This window comes from Rhinolophus sinicus, linkage group LG06, assembly GCF_036562045.2.
Source record: "Rhinolophus sinicus isolate RSC01 linkage group LG06, ASM3656204v1, whole genome shotgun sequence".
In the NCBI taxonomy this organism is placed as follows: Eukaryota; Metazoa; Chordata; class Mammalia; order Chiroptera; family Rhinolophidae; genus Rhinolophus; species Rhinolophus sinicus.
Window position 1 is genome coordinate 109619316 of NC_133756.1, and position 14035 is coordinate 109633350.

The following is a 14035-nucleotide window of genomic DNA, read 5'->3' on the forward strand; positions in this document are numbered from 1 at the left end:
GATTTGAAAATCAGACCAGACAAAGGCGTTGGGTTAGGACGAGCGCTGCAGGAAGAAAAGGAATATGGAGGACCTGGCATGGACCTATTCCCTGAATAGCTCTTGGATATGACATGCCTCCTATAATTAGTGTTTGTTTAAAAAAAGTTTTGTTTTTAAAAAACCATCACCATTACAATAAAATAATACCTATATATGTTTCTGGCATCTCCAAAGGTGTTTCTTCAGGTGGCATGTCCAGTCCAGCAGCTTGGGTAAGATAGAGTCTCCTAAAAGAACAAATAAGAAAAGCAGTTTGTCAGTCAACAGATACTGTGCCACCTGCCCAGTAGTGTCCATCTCTCTGCTAGGTGCTGGAGACATGGGTGGAAAGGAGACATATTTTCTACTCTTGAGGAGCATAAGGCCCAGTGGGTTGGCAGACAGGTGTACAGTATTTTAGGGTGATCGTTTTATATGATGGGTAATTAGCATAGTGTGAGAAGTGCTGTGGGCAGAGAGAAGTAGCACCTGATTTAACCTTAGGAGGTAAAGGATGGTTTCCAGGAGGAGAAGAAACCTGAGCTGAGTCTTGAAGAACTAGGGGCTGTTTGCCAGGGGACAGTTTGGGGTGAAGGAAGGGTATTCCATGATAAGGGAATAACACACGTGAAGTCCCAGAAATGAGAGTGAGCATGACATCAGTTAGGTCGCTGTTGTAGTTATCCAGGGGAGAAATGATAGTGTGAATGGGGTGATTTTAAAATAAAGAGAGAAAGAAAGACAGCAAGCAGTAGGAATCCAAGATGACATCTAGGTTCTGGCCTTCACTACATGCCTGCTGAGCTCTGTCTGCTGTTGCAGCTCTCTGCACGTGTATTTAATTCTGCTCCCCTTTTCATAGTCTCAGAGAATTTTCAATAAGAAAATACGATTTGAAAGGTTCGCATGGCATTTCCATTAGGTTTGCCCGAAGACAGCTTGAAGCCACTGGAACCTTGTAGATAAGCAAACAACTTCTCATGTTTAGCAGCTCAGAAACCAAAGGGCACGCCCTGGTTTACACACTGTCGGTTATTTAAAGAACACGAATAAAGTGTTATTCAAAATGCTTAAGGCTCCAGCAAATAATGTAACTACATACAACATTTATATCTATAAAACCTTCTTAAGACTTTACTTTGTGAGGGTTAATTTCACAGATAGCTCTGGTCTGCAGGCAGACATGTCTGAGGGCATAGAATTCTCTCGTGGTTTGATCATTTTGAATAATTAAGATCTTATTAAATGCCGTGACCTTCAAAAATCTTCCTTCTCTCTTAATCATTAGTTTATTGTCACTTTCATCCCGCCACAGGGCAGCTGCACTTGATATTTAACGATACAGAAAATATTTTAAAGAATGCTATTATATGAAGTTAGTGTTAGAGAGATTTGTTGGTATTAGCCCACTTAGCCTCAGTCCTGTGGCACTGGAGCTCCTGAGCAATCACCTCTGGCTGGAATTCACCTCATTTAATGTATCAAACTAATACTACGATGTTCTGTGTGCGTCGTGAAGGGAAAATGTAGGGGGAGCTGGGATGGGAAATGTAGTAACTCTATTAGCTAGAATACCCCATTCTTCATCCAAGTAAGAAAATAGGACGTTTCGTATGTCCACTTGGGCCAATTCACCCTGCTTACCACCCTGCTAGTGTTATACAGGACTGAATTCTCAATGAAGAGGTGGAAAGGGTAGTTACTATAAAATACATATATAATATGTATTCTATTTGTTTGACTTGAAAGTGGGTACAGTAAAAGCTCCTGAATATATTTGAAGTTATCCTTCTGGATAAGAAGTGTAACCGGTAATTGAGGGTTTGCACTTTTCTCTGTTTCTTTACGTAGATCTTTCTAAAATGTCCTAAACAGTTGCCTCAAGGAGTTTATAATCTAGCAAGGAAACAGGCATTAAATAACTAATCACCCACGTGATAAATGCTGGTTACAAAGGAAAAGTTCAGGGTGCCGTGGAAGCATATGCTGGGGCACATAATCCAGCTCTTATAAATGTGGCCCATGCTATTTCTTTTTCCTTGGACAGATTTTGATTTTCTTTCTTCCAACTCTGAAACGAGACTAAGCACTCCTGTCTCTCACCAAAGAAAATCAACCCACAGAGCACTGATGAATTGAACAAGGTGGATTTTACTGAAGATTTTTGTGGGGAAGACAGCGGATAGGGTTAAAGTGCACATGATACAGCAAACAACTTAATGAAAATCCCCATTGAAAGTTTCTCATCTCCCTCCCCACCCTTGTCGACTTCTCTCTGGCCAATGAAAGAATTCCCTTTGTTGCAATTAGCACTTCACTTTCTTGTCAGCACCAAATCAGATACCGCAAACTGAGCTGATCAAAGCAGGAAACGGGGTTGGTGGTTTACAGAGTAGCTCTTTTCTAAGGTTTGGCTCACTCAGAAAAAAGGAAAGGAGTACAGTGGAGAGCAGGTAGAGCGGTGGTTAGAAGCCACAACCCCAGCAACAGCTGGCAGAGATTAGATATGGTTACAAAGAAAGCAGCAGTAACAGCAGATGGCAAGAATTAGAGGCGGGCAGGAGTGTGGAGCTGGGGACCTGATCATAGGAAGGCGGGCTCACAAAAGAGAGCATTGCCTACTGGGCGGACAGGGAAGGCCCCCACCTTCTAGGGGCCCTCAAGGGTATCAGCTTAAGAGTCTGCATATACAGGAGTCCATCAATCAACCAATTCATTCAGCTTAACCCATACATCATCACCAATGGTTTTTACCTCTCGCAGCAGCACATATATTGTGGAAGGGAGAAAGTTGGCCACTTTCTCCATCTTGCCCCACCCAGCTTTCAAGCTATGCAGCCATTGTGCTATCTCCCAATTTCTCCACTCTTGTATCCTGACACCTATCACTTAACACATCAAAAAACACACAAACAAACAAACAAACAAAAAACCCCACAACTTATCTGTATCCACCCTTCTTGGAACACGTTAGGAAGTTTATAAGCAACAAATACTTTATTGTATCTCAAATAGTGTTTTTCCATGGCCCACAAGCAACAGGAACTACTTGTGTGGGAATTTTTTCCTGGCCCTTCCACCATGTTGAACTTCTCTGCTTTAATGCCTCTCCTGTCTTGTACATGTATATCCTACACTGGTGTGATTTATTTCCCCTCTTTCCCTGAACATGCTGCTCTTTAGATTGTTTCTGACTACTTATTCAAATTATGAAAGCCACTTTGAGTTTTAAATTCTGCCATACTCCAGGGCCCTGATTTTCCATCAGGATTGGTATATAAAGACTTCTTTGTCAGGAAAGAAAAAGAGATAACCTCAAATACAAAGCCGTGTACACACATTTGTTTTTTGTTTTTTTGTACAGGAATAGATGTGACTTGGAATGCCAGGCTATTTCCTCTGCCTAGAAAGTACTTTGAGCCTTTTATTAACTATCAAAGGAAACAATTCTATAGTCCACAAGGTACCCAGAAGCTCAGAGTACTTCCAGGAAGGTACCACAAAGTTGATCACGCCCGTTTTTGTGCTAACTCTATACATCATACACTTTCCTCTGCACTGTTATGCATTTAATTTAATGTCCATATTCCCTGCTGCCCTGAAGGCTTCTGAAGGTCAGCAGTTGTGACATTCATGTTAAATGTTTGCTATCATGACTGCAGTGCATTGCTAGAAAAAGCAAGTCAAAATTTGCACTGTACCAATGGTCAATTATAATAATCTTATACCTTCACCATGGCCATTTTGTGAGTTCCTTTCTTTTCAACTATTGCAATCTGGCTGAAGCATTAAAGAATTAAATTATCTTAAAAAAATAACTTTACAGATACAAATATTTACAAAATACTTTTTAGATATGTTAATAAATTTCACCTGGGTATGTTGAGATCCACAAGTTTACAGTTGAATAATTGATCAATGAGCACCAAATTTTCTTCTTCCAATTCATGAACGACTTTTTCCAATATTTCAACTTCCTTCCTTTGATTTGCAATCTGTTCTTAGGAAAAGCAAATGAGTGGTTGGTGCTTACTGACTTAGTTCTATTTAGTCTTCTGTAAGAAATTCAACTCTTAAACATGCTTTCGCCTGAAGGGAAGATCTGTTCTGTATTATTTAGCTCTGGGTTTGCTTTATCCTTCTTTTCTAAAAAGGAATGAGTATAATTCTTTTCTAGGTCATTTGCAGAACTTGTTTGCATGGTAAGGCAGTTTTTACTGAATGGCAGGAGCTGTCCTTTTCTACCCTTCAAAAACATCACTGGACTTATATATGAGCTAGAGGCAGAGATAAATAAGAAAATAAGACTAATTTATCAGTATGGTATATTAATAGCTAAACGAGGATCTACATAAGATTAACAAGAGAGTACCGTACATTCTAGGCAGAAGGAACGATGTGGACAGCACAATTATTTTGGTGTGGGTAGATACAAAGTGGGAGTGGGGAGAAGTAGGAGAGGAATTGGACAATTAGGGAAGAGACAAACAATGCTGAAGAGTCTGGTTTTTGTTTTAGAGGTGATGAAAGGTCATTGATAGACATAGCAGGTTTAATTAACATTTACTGAAGAAATATGGCTAACTCAAATATGAATAAAATTTGCTGGTTCCATGGATACAGTTCTCGTCAGTCTTCAAAAAGTGTATTTTGATAACACCTGTCTAAAGAAGGCTTGATACTGGGAAGAATAAATAGAAGAATGTTACTAGATAGAATCCCTAACTCACCCCTCTCCCTCCCAAAACAGCATGAGCTATGCCGGTGCTGGAATGAGAGGGGCTTATGGGGAGAGGTCAGAACAACAGAAGTAAGAGTGTAAAATAGAAAGTGATAGGCTAGTGAGAAAAACAGAATGATAAACTGGGAAAAGTAATGTGTCTCGAGGAAATAGATGAGATAAGAATGGCACAGGGGTTTAGATTCAGTATCTCGTCAGGAGTTGCCAAGAGAATAACTGAGATGAGGACTTAGAAAGACAAGACTAATATTTTTGATTTGTAATTGAGATTTAATTATTGTATTGTAGAATCTGGATGCATTCAGCATATTACCACATGCATATCTCTATCATATAAGTCATTTATTAAATGATTGAATTCTTACTAAGGGCACGGTTCTGTGCTAGATGTGGAAGGACACAAAAGAATTAGGCATGGCTCCTCTCAAAAGAGTTTACAATTCAGTCAACAAATATACAAACAATATATGATAAAACGATACCAGTGTCATAGAAAAGGCGCAAATATTGCTGGTGGATTGGAGTGAGAAAGAAGAGAATAAATTATCCACCTGCTTTAATCAATTTAGCAAAACCATTTAAGTCCATAATAGTAAATTACAAAGCTAGGGATTGGTGCTTTAGGATCACCTGTGTCGAGAGATCATTAGTTTGATTACAAGCTTGAATGTCTTAAGGAAAAGTTTATAATTTTCAAATGTCCAATGATGAGAAAGAAATCATAGTTAGAGGTTGTAAACAGAAGGAATTAATAGAACATTTGGAAATGTTTGACCTAAGGGGTTGGCATGCTTGGGAGGAGCACACACAGTTCTTGATCTGTTTCCAAAGCTGGGAATGAGGGCCCTTTCGGGGAGATAAGTCCAACCTTTCAAGCTAAGGATATCTTGTGACATCACCTACCCCTTTAGAGTTCTAAGTAAGGTTCTCATCAATGGCTATCTCCCTCCCAGCCTTTTGAAATGTTAGGGAAATGAAACTAATTTCTTTTTATGGCCATATAAATACCTTTAGATCTCTGGGGTAAGAAATTGAAAAAGAGGAAGTAGCAGACCATTTCTCCCTCCCCGACACTGCTCCTCCCAAAACACCTGAGAAATGTACTTAAGAAATTGGGAAAGATAATTTAGTTAAAACTTAATAGTTAATAATTTAGTCAGGGACCTAGGATCCTGAATAAGGTATATGCCCTTGAAATTTTCCTCTGCAAGATCCAAGATGGCTTTATGTCTCCTCACACTCGAAACTCTGATTGCTAACCTCTTTGAATCCTTTTGTCTAGTTTTTCTCTTTCCATTTGTTAAGTTAGTCTAAGTCATTTGGAAATTTCAATTTTCTTCATTTTCCTAATAAGCATGCTAAATAAAACCAGGTAATGAAAGTCAGGCAACAGGATGTCTCAGATCCTTCCCAGAGACCTAAGTTTTTGGTTATTGTTGAGAGAGAGCTAAATGGAGAAATATTTTCAGGAGTTCCATTATTAAATATCCCTGGTTACTCATTCTAAATCTCCCTCAAAGAAATTAATCGACATACATTGTTCTATTTCCAGGCAATTTTCAATTCTTGTGATAGTACTTATAGCCAGAAATGGTTTTAATTAACTTTGTGAGTAAATTTAATAATGCTAAAATTAATATTTATTGGAATAAAGAGAAATTAAATTTATTGAATTTTCTTAAAATGATTTGTCCTTTATTACTAAGCTCTTTTTGCTCAGGATTCAATTAAACTTGACATTTTTCTGTCTTTTATTTCCACTGATTTATGAGAAGTACAAAACAAAATGTAATTTGTGGCTTTGGTAGGAAGGATCAAGGCACCAAAACAGCCCTTCTTATCAGTCAAATATACGTTTTTATAGTCATTTTTTCTAAACCTAGTATGTACGACATCTTACAAAATATAAGATTTGAACTGTGAAATTATTATCATTAGGAACATACTGCTGATTTAATAAAAGTATAAGGACTAAATTCCTCCCTAATATTCTTTAACTATTGAGCTCACCTTGAGTTTTTTAAATTTACACTTATTTTTTTAAATTGGGGATTCATTTGATTAGCTTTTGGAAATAGTATGGACTCCTAATTACCATGACTTTATAAAGGCAGTTTAAAGATAATTGTTAATATCATAGAAAGCATATTAAAATTTAAATTCTCTGTTTTCTAGACTTACCAACTCTATTTGGTCAAATAGGGGGCAAGGTAAAGGGAAGAAGAGAAGGTGACAGTGACATTTTTACCTTAAGTGTCTTAGCAGATGGTTAAAAAAAATGCAGAAAGAAAATTAAAGGAGAAACTCAATGAGTTCTGCTTTAGGTATGTTGAATATGAGTGCCTTTGGGATATCCAAGTGTCCCAATATCTGGCAGGCAATTAAAAATATAAGCCCAGAGCTAAGGACACACACCAATTAATGCTGAAGATATACTTTTGAGAATCACATACAAGTAACTAGCTAACAAGAGTTGTATGTAGTTGAAATGAATTCTCCCAAAAGATAGTGAGTTTTCTTTCACAGATAGCACTTAAGCATAAATTCAGTGGCTACTTGTCTGGATGTAAAAGGAATTTCCAAGGACTGTAATGAGTTTTGCACATTTGTAACATTTGCACCTTTGTACCACTCTCTAACATCTACACCAAAGATTACCTGCCTGTTTCATCCAATAACATGTTCTCACATCTTTACCCAAGATCTAAGGCATATATTTGATTCATCCGTCCAATAAATATATCAATAATTATGGACATTCTTTCATTCAATAACTAATGAGCATAGATAATTTATTAGGTTTTATGGATATATATAGTTGAAAAGTGAAGAGACAGATGCATAAACAGACAATTTCAACATATTTTAATATGAGTTACAATGAAACAAGAGAGCACTGGGGAAAAATCACTTAAGACTTCCTGGGGCAGTTACAAAACGATCCTCAAAGAAATTGATAATCAAAGTCAGTGCCTAAAGGAAGAGTTGACGTTTTCCAGGCAGATAAGGGTAAGGAGGTAAGGGCAGAGGAACTTGTACGTGTAATGCCAGAAAAACAGGGCAGTGCCTCATTATAAAGAATGTCTAGAAGTCCTCACATGACCACATCCAGAAAGAGCAATGTTACAGCCCTGATAGGGAGACAGGTGGACAGCCGAGTCCATTGGCTCCTGTATCATCTCCAGAAGGAGGTGTGAAGAGAACCTGAGGACTAAGCTGGGATGGGATGTAGAGATGGCAGCGGGCAGGGACATCTTGACCACTGGCAAATGGCCGTAACTGTGGGTTTGGTGTTGGCTGCAACACAATGTCCCAAAGGCCAGAGCCATCCATTTTAAAGTCACCAAGGTAGGATTTAGACCAAAGCACTTCCTCCGTAGTAGAAAGGCAGAGGGAGCAAGGGTTTAAAGGAAACCCCATAGATCTGAGCCCTTTTTACTAACACTCCCCACAAGAGGGCATGTAAGTCGCACCTCCCTGTACATCAAGGATCCATCTTATAGAAGAGCAGGGGGAGGAAAGAAAATTTAAAAGACTGAATTGATTCAAGGGAGATCGTGTCATCCCAAAGGGGCAATTTACAGTCGCGGACAAGAGGTTAGAATGAGCCTATAGCCTTTCTCTCATCACCCAGAAGGAAGTGGGGTCCTGAGGAAGACCAGATCAATCTTATGCCATAAAGAAGCTTTGAGTATATTTTGTGAATTGTAATGCCAAAAATGATTTCTGGCTATTATTTAAATTATTTGTGGTATGCATTGAGTGACAGCTTGTAATAAAATTAAGTTTCCACTTGAATTTTATTTTACCTCAGCCAGTCACAGTTCTATGCTTTCCCCATAACTTCAGCTCATAAATAAAAGTCATTTACAGTTCAAAAAAAATGAGAAAAAAATTGTTTTTAAAAATTCCACTCACCTCTCTTTTTAGCCAGTCATTCTCCCAGATCTCTTGATAGTTGCCCTTGTCAATGAATCTTAGAGCATTCTAAAAAAAAAAAAAAGTTTCTCTATTAAGGTAAAGTTGCCACATGGCGATTCACAATTTTAGCAATGAGGGTGCACAATTAACTTAGATGATCATTCATTTAAAATTTTTTTTTGCAATTACTTTGGAGACATACCTAAGAACTTTTGGTTCAGTTCTTTCTTTACTATCCTACCATATTGCTTTTGCTGATTTGCACTGCTTAATATAGGCAACTCAGTTTAGAGAACTGGACAATGGCTGCCTAGTCAATGTCGCCTCCATTGTGACTGAATCTGACTGACATGGTGAAATCAACCAGTAAGTGATCTGCTCTATGATTAAAATGGCTAAGTTGCAGTGATCAAATATTCTTCAAGTAACCCAACATATAGCAAAAGTATGAATTGATTACATTACTATCTTTTTAAATTTGACTCTAGGCAACTTTCAAGGCCTAAAATTTTATGATCCTTTGTGCTCTCAATTCTGACAGGTATGACCTAAGAAAATCCAGAGAGGATACAGAATCTGTACTTCTTCATCTCTGTGCTCCTCTCTTGCTCTGAGTCCAACTCAGAACCAGGTCTACTGATTTTTACGGACTCTCTACCACTTTCTCTCCTCTTCTCATGTCAGTAATAGCAATATACATATTTACAAACCTAATAGCAAATAGTTTCAGGGTGGCAGGCTATAACTAGACAGTCACCCGCATAAAGGCATTTTAGACAAAGAAAACAAGCAAAGCCTTACTTAGTCAGTAGGTTTACAAAATAGAAATCCATTTTTAATTACTTGGATATTTACAGCTTCACCTAAAGGAACTTTATAGTGGATGACAGATCATATTTATCTGTGAGGTACTTTTATATGGATACCATGTTACAGATTTAATAGTTAACAACTGAAGGGCACAACCAAAGAAGAGAAATTAAGAAAAATCTTCTCGTTCATAAACATGGGACAAATAAATTTAAAATATGTTAAGGCTAAATATATCTAAATCTTTAGAGTTGGAAGATTTACAATAAAATTGTTTCTTTAAATCCTGCTAATTAACTAAGAGGGGACCTATAATTTCCTAGGAACCAGGGACTTTTAAACTCCAGCTACAATTGATACTTCTAAAGCTTCCTCGAACATAGAATTTCATTTGAACAAAAGTAGGAAGTGGCTCATAACTGAAGTTAGTTAGTTGGCTAATGGCTGAATTCACTGACAAAGGAGCCATAGTTTGCAACTTTGGCCACATGTTAGAGTCTCCAGGATGCTTTGAAAATCCAGAAGCCCAGGCAACATCCCAGGCCAATTACATGAGCATCTCTGCGGGTGGGTCCCAGGCACTACCTGGGTTAAACAAATTTCTCAGGTGCCTCCAATATACAACCAATGATGTGCAACAGTGGATTATAGGAAGTTACACGATATGATAACATAGCCAGATAAAATGAGGAAACACCATTCATGTGTGTGGGTGTTTGATTACGTAGAGAGAAGAAGTATATAGTGTAATGATTAAGAGCAATGGTCTGAAGGAGACATCTTGAATGGAATCTTGATTCTGCCACTTGCATGGGCAAACCACAAATTTTTTTTTGTGCTTCAGTTTTCTTATTAGCAAGTGAGACTTAAATGTAAAATGCTAGGAACAGTATCCAGAACAGTCCTCATTGTATGTTGCATATGTATCCTGGAAGCATATTTGATCTACATATACACTTTTTATCATCTTAACTATGGTCAGATCCCTTAATTGTCGATTTCACTATTTAGTCAGATTCAGTTACAAAGTGGCCGAATTGCATGGGAAGCAGACAAACCATTACGGTCAGTTCTCCGTAATCTTCTGTTTTTGTGTAATCGGTAAAACTCGTGCCATAGGACAGTAACAGTAAAAGAACAATTGAACCAACAGGGAAGCAATAAACAATTGCAAGTGAAATTTGGTGAAGAACTTGAGAAAAGTCCAGAATTTATGATTCTGAAGAAGAGTTGTTCCAGATGAAGAGACAATCCCAGCGGGACCTCATTGATTTAGTCGTCTGAGGACAGAGGAAGGACAGTGAAAAGAAAAGAGAGTCATATATTCTGTGCAAAACAGAGATTAGAAAACATATAAGATTGGAAATTGTATCTCAAGTAATTTTTTTGTATCCCAAATTTTTAAAGCTCAAGCCATGTAAAGTATACTCTCTTAGGTTTGGATATGTAAGAAAGTACTTTTTATTTTTTTAGACAAATTATATTTCAGTATATAATTCATGCAAAACTTTTCTTTAATAATTCATTGCAGCCATTATTATTATACTTTAAAAGTAACTGAATAATAATTTACTGAGCTCTTGTTCTCTATGAGACACTATGCTGTTTAAATCATCTCATTCAATCCTCATACCTACTATTCTTTAAAGGTAAATATTACCATCCCCTTTTTATACATTAGGGAACTGAAGCCCAGAAAATTCCAGTAACAAATTTAGTTTGTACACCCAATAAGTGGTAGAACTGAAATCTGAAAAACTGCCTAACTTAAGAACCCAAGTTTTTAACTATTATACCACAAGAAAAAAATAGGGGGGAAAGTTTTGTTTTACTTCGTTTTTCAGAAAATTGAAATATACCTGCGTGGCCCATTCCTTCTTTTGGTCCAGTTGCAACAAAGTTTCTCTGATTATTCTCTTTCTAGCATCTTCCAGAGTGATCTTATATTGTTCTTTAAAAAGAAAAAGAGAAGCCTTTACAAGACTGATCAGGTAAAAAAACTAAGATGTTTGTAGATTTTAGCTTTTATGATCCCCACTTCTCCTTTCTACACATTTTCCCCCTGAATTTTCAGGGCACATTTTTAATGAAGCATCTACTACCTCCAATGAGAACAAATTGCTCCAATAATTTATTAACATCTTAATGTGAATTAGTTTTAAGATGATATCTCTCCCGTGAATATTTGTATTTGAAAGGACTCTCTCCAAAGAGAGAATTTCCAACACTTATTACTTGGGTGGCCGTCTGCCCTTTATGTCCCACAACTTCTGATTCCACAAAAGAAATAGAAAGAAGATTTGATTATCCACTTGTGTAGCATCCTGTACATCTGACTCCAACTAAATGAATTTCCAATATTCTTTGCATGTTTCCTGGGACAGGAAGGACAAAATGAGAAGAGGAGAGAGTGGTAGAGGGGCTGTGAAAGTCGGTAGACCTGGCTTTGAGTTGGGTTCAGAGCAAGACAGGAGAACAGAGACCAAGTGCAGATTCTTTATCCTCTGCCAATTTTCTCAGGTCATAAATGTGAGAATTGAGAGAGCAAAGGATCGTAAAATTTTAGGCCTTGAAAGTTGCTTAGAGATCATATAATCAACACCCCTGTTTAAGGGAAGTGCTTTTGTTAAACAATGACGTTACGGCTACTTTACAAAGTGAAGAGAAATAAAGCTGGATGAATGAGTTCAGTTTGTTCATTGTTTTATACACGTCATCATCAAGCTTTTTTGATATGCGTGACACTATTTAAAGCACAGGGAATACTGCCGAATAAGAGACAAAACCCCTGTCCTTATGCCATGTACATTCTAGTGGGGGAGTCAGACCATAAATACATAAATGAGCAAATAAATATTTTCAGGTGGTGATGTTTGTGATGAAGAAAAACTAAAATTTTCTGTTTTCGATAAGGTGATCAAGAGAAAGCTTCTTTGAGGAGGTAACATTTGAGCAAAGATTGAATAAAGTGAGGGAGTCAGCCAGGTGCAACAGGAGGGAACTGTACTACTTCAAATTCGAGAATAAAGTTTGTTGTGCTTTATAACATCTATATTATAAGTCCCCATTAGGTGTGTGTGTGTGTGTGTGTGTGTGTGTGTGTGTGTGTGTGTGTTTTATAATGACTTAAGGATAATTATTTGGAAGTCAGAAAGTATTTTCCCATACAAATGATGACAATTACAGTGGCTAGATTTCTGGACTGGTCCAGAGACCCATTCAACTTATTCTATAACTAAATAATAGTATTGAACCAATAGTGCTGCGGAAACTCACTGCCATTTAGGACATTGTTTCAAAGGGAGAAGTTTCTCCACAGACCAAGTCAGCCAGAGCACAGCTCTCAGGGTTCTTTGGCGACCTTGTAGGAGATCTGCAGGTCTGGTCTTTCAAATGTTTGTAGCCAAACTAAGGCTCTGGAAAGGGAGCCAGGGAGCTTGGCAGGAGTTCTTCAGCCCTCACCTGTACTTTGTACTGGCATAACTACTTCTCCTATTAGATGAAGACTCTGAAAGCAGAGTGTGAGAACTTTCTTCCATATCTTTCTATGACTGCAGTCCCTGAGACACAACAGACATTGAAAATATTTTGGAAAAAAAAAGAAGTTTGGCAAACTGCAAGCCTTTGGCGGGCAGTACTCTGAGGCTTCGGCACACGCTAGCCGCAGCCAGTGATGGCACTTCAGGAGCAAGTTTGCTGGGGAGAGGAAGGGGGAGTAAAAGGAAGAAGGGGAGAGTACCCCAAGTTGTGGAGTGGCCAGAAAGGGGGCTGGAATGATCAGTTTCTGCCTCTAATGGAGTTGGAATGAGAGTGTCTGATGGAGGCAGCGGTTTATAAACAAGAGAGTTCGTGAAGTTTTGGGGACTGGTCTCACTTGACATCTAGAGAATAAGAAAATGGAAGTCTTCATTATTCCAACCTACATATGCTCATCTCTATAATGTGCATTTTTCTTACTTATTCAGAGTAATCACTTGAATGTATTAATCATTTCAATCTCATTTCTGATGGAATTTCTTTTAAAATTCAGGACCTAGTCCACTAGACTAATGCTGGGTATTATTTGAACTTTCTACCCAACAAAACACATCGATCAGTCTCAAAGTTGCAGTGGATCAAGAGTTTAGCTGTAATGGATTTTACATTTTTAGCATCTGAAAGAAACCATAAAACCTGGAGCTTGGTAACATCAAATATTAATTCTCTGCTGTAAATCATAAAAAATCGATGACCAAATAACTATACCCTGACTGAAGTTGTAGCTCTCTCTATTGCCATATGAATATGAAAAAAGCAATAACATCCAACTCTGTTCCAAATTCCATATAAAACTCTATGGACTCTTTTTCTTCTTAAAAGCAGAGTAACCAGCACAAGGGAGGATGTGCAAATCTCATTGTTATCCTTTGCAATTTAGATGATGTTTTTAGGTAGCAACTATTAACCATTCATTTGTAAATACAAATGAAGCCAGAGAAACTGGGAGTAGAAGAGTCTCCTTCTCATATAAGTTTGAGACATTGTGAATGGAAGTGTGGGGGA

General features: G+C 37.7%; 1 protein-coding gene and 1 long non-coding RNA gene across 3 annotated transcripts in view; one reads left to right on the forward strand and one right to left on the reverse strand.

The window, feature by feature from the left end:
• The window catches only part of LOC141572209 (uncharacterized), a 78713-nt gene that overhangs the window by 17122 nt on the left and 47556 nt on the right, over positions 1-14035 (forward strand). The gene's annotated exons all lie outside the window — the stretch shown is intronic.
• CCDC83 (coiled-coil domain containing 83) overlaps positions 1-14035 on the reverse strand; it is a 43608-nt gene that overhangs the window by 3731 nt on the left and 25842 nt on the right. Inside the window, exons 6-9 of the mRNA XM_019739561.2 lie at positions 11353-11444; positions 8681-8749; positions 3895-4016; positions 190-269 (exon numbers count right to left, since the gene is read on the reverse strand). Coding sequence (XP_019595120.2) covers positions 190-269; positions 3895-4016; positions 8681-8749; positions 11353-11444 — 363 coding nt within the window. The remainder of the gene's footprint in view (positions 1-189; positions 270-3894; positions 4017-8680; positions 8750-11352; positions 11445-14035) is intronic.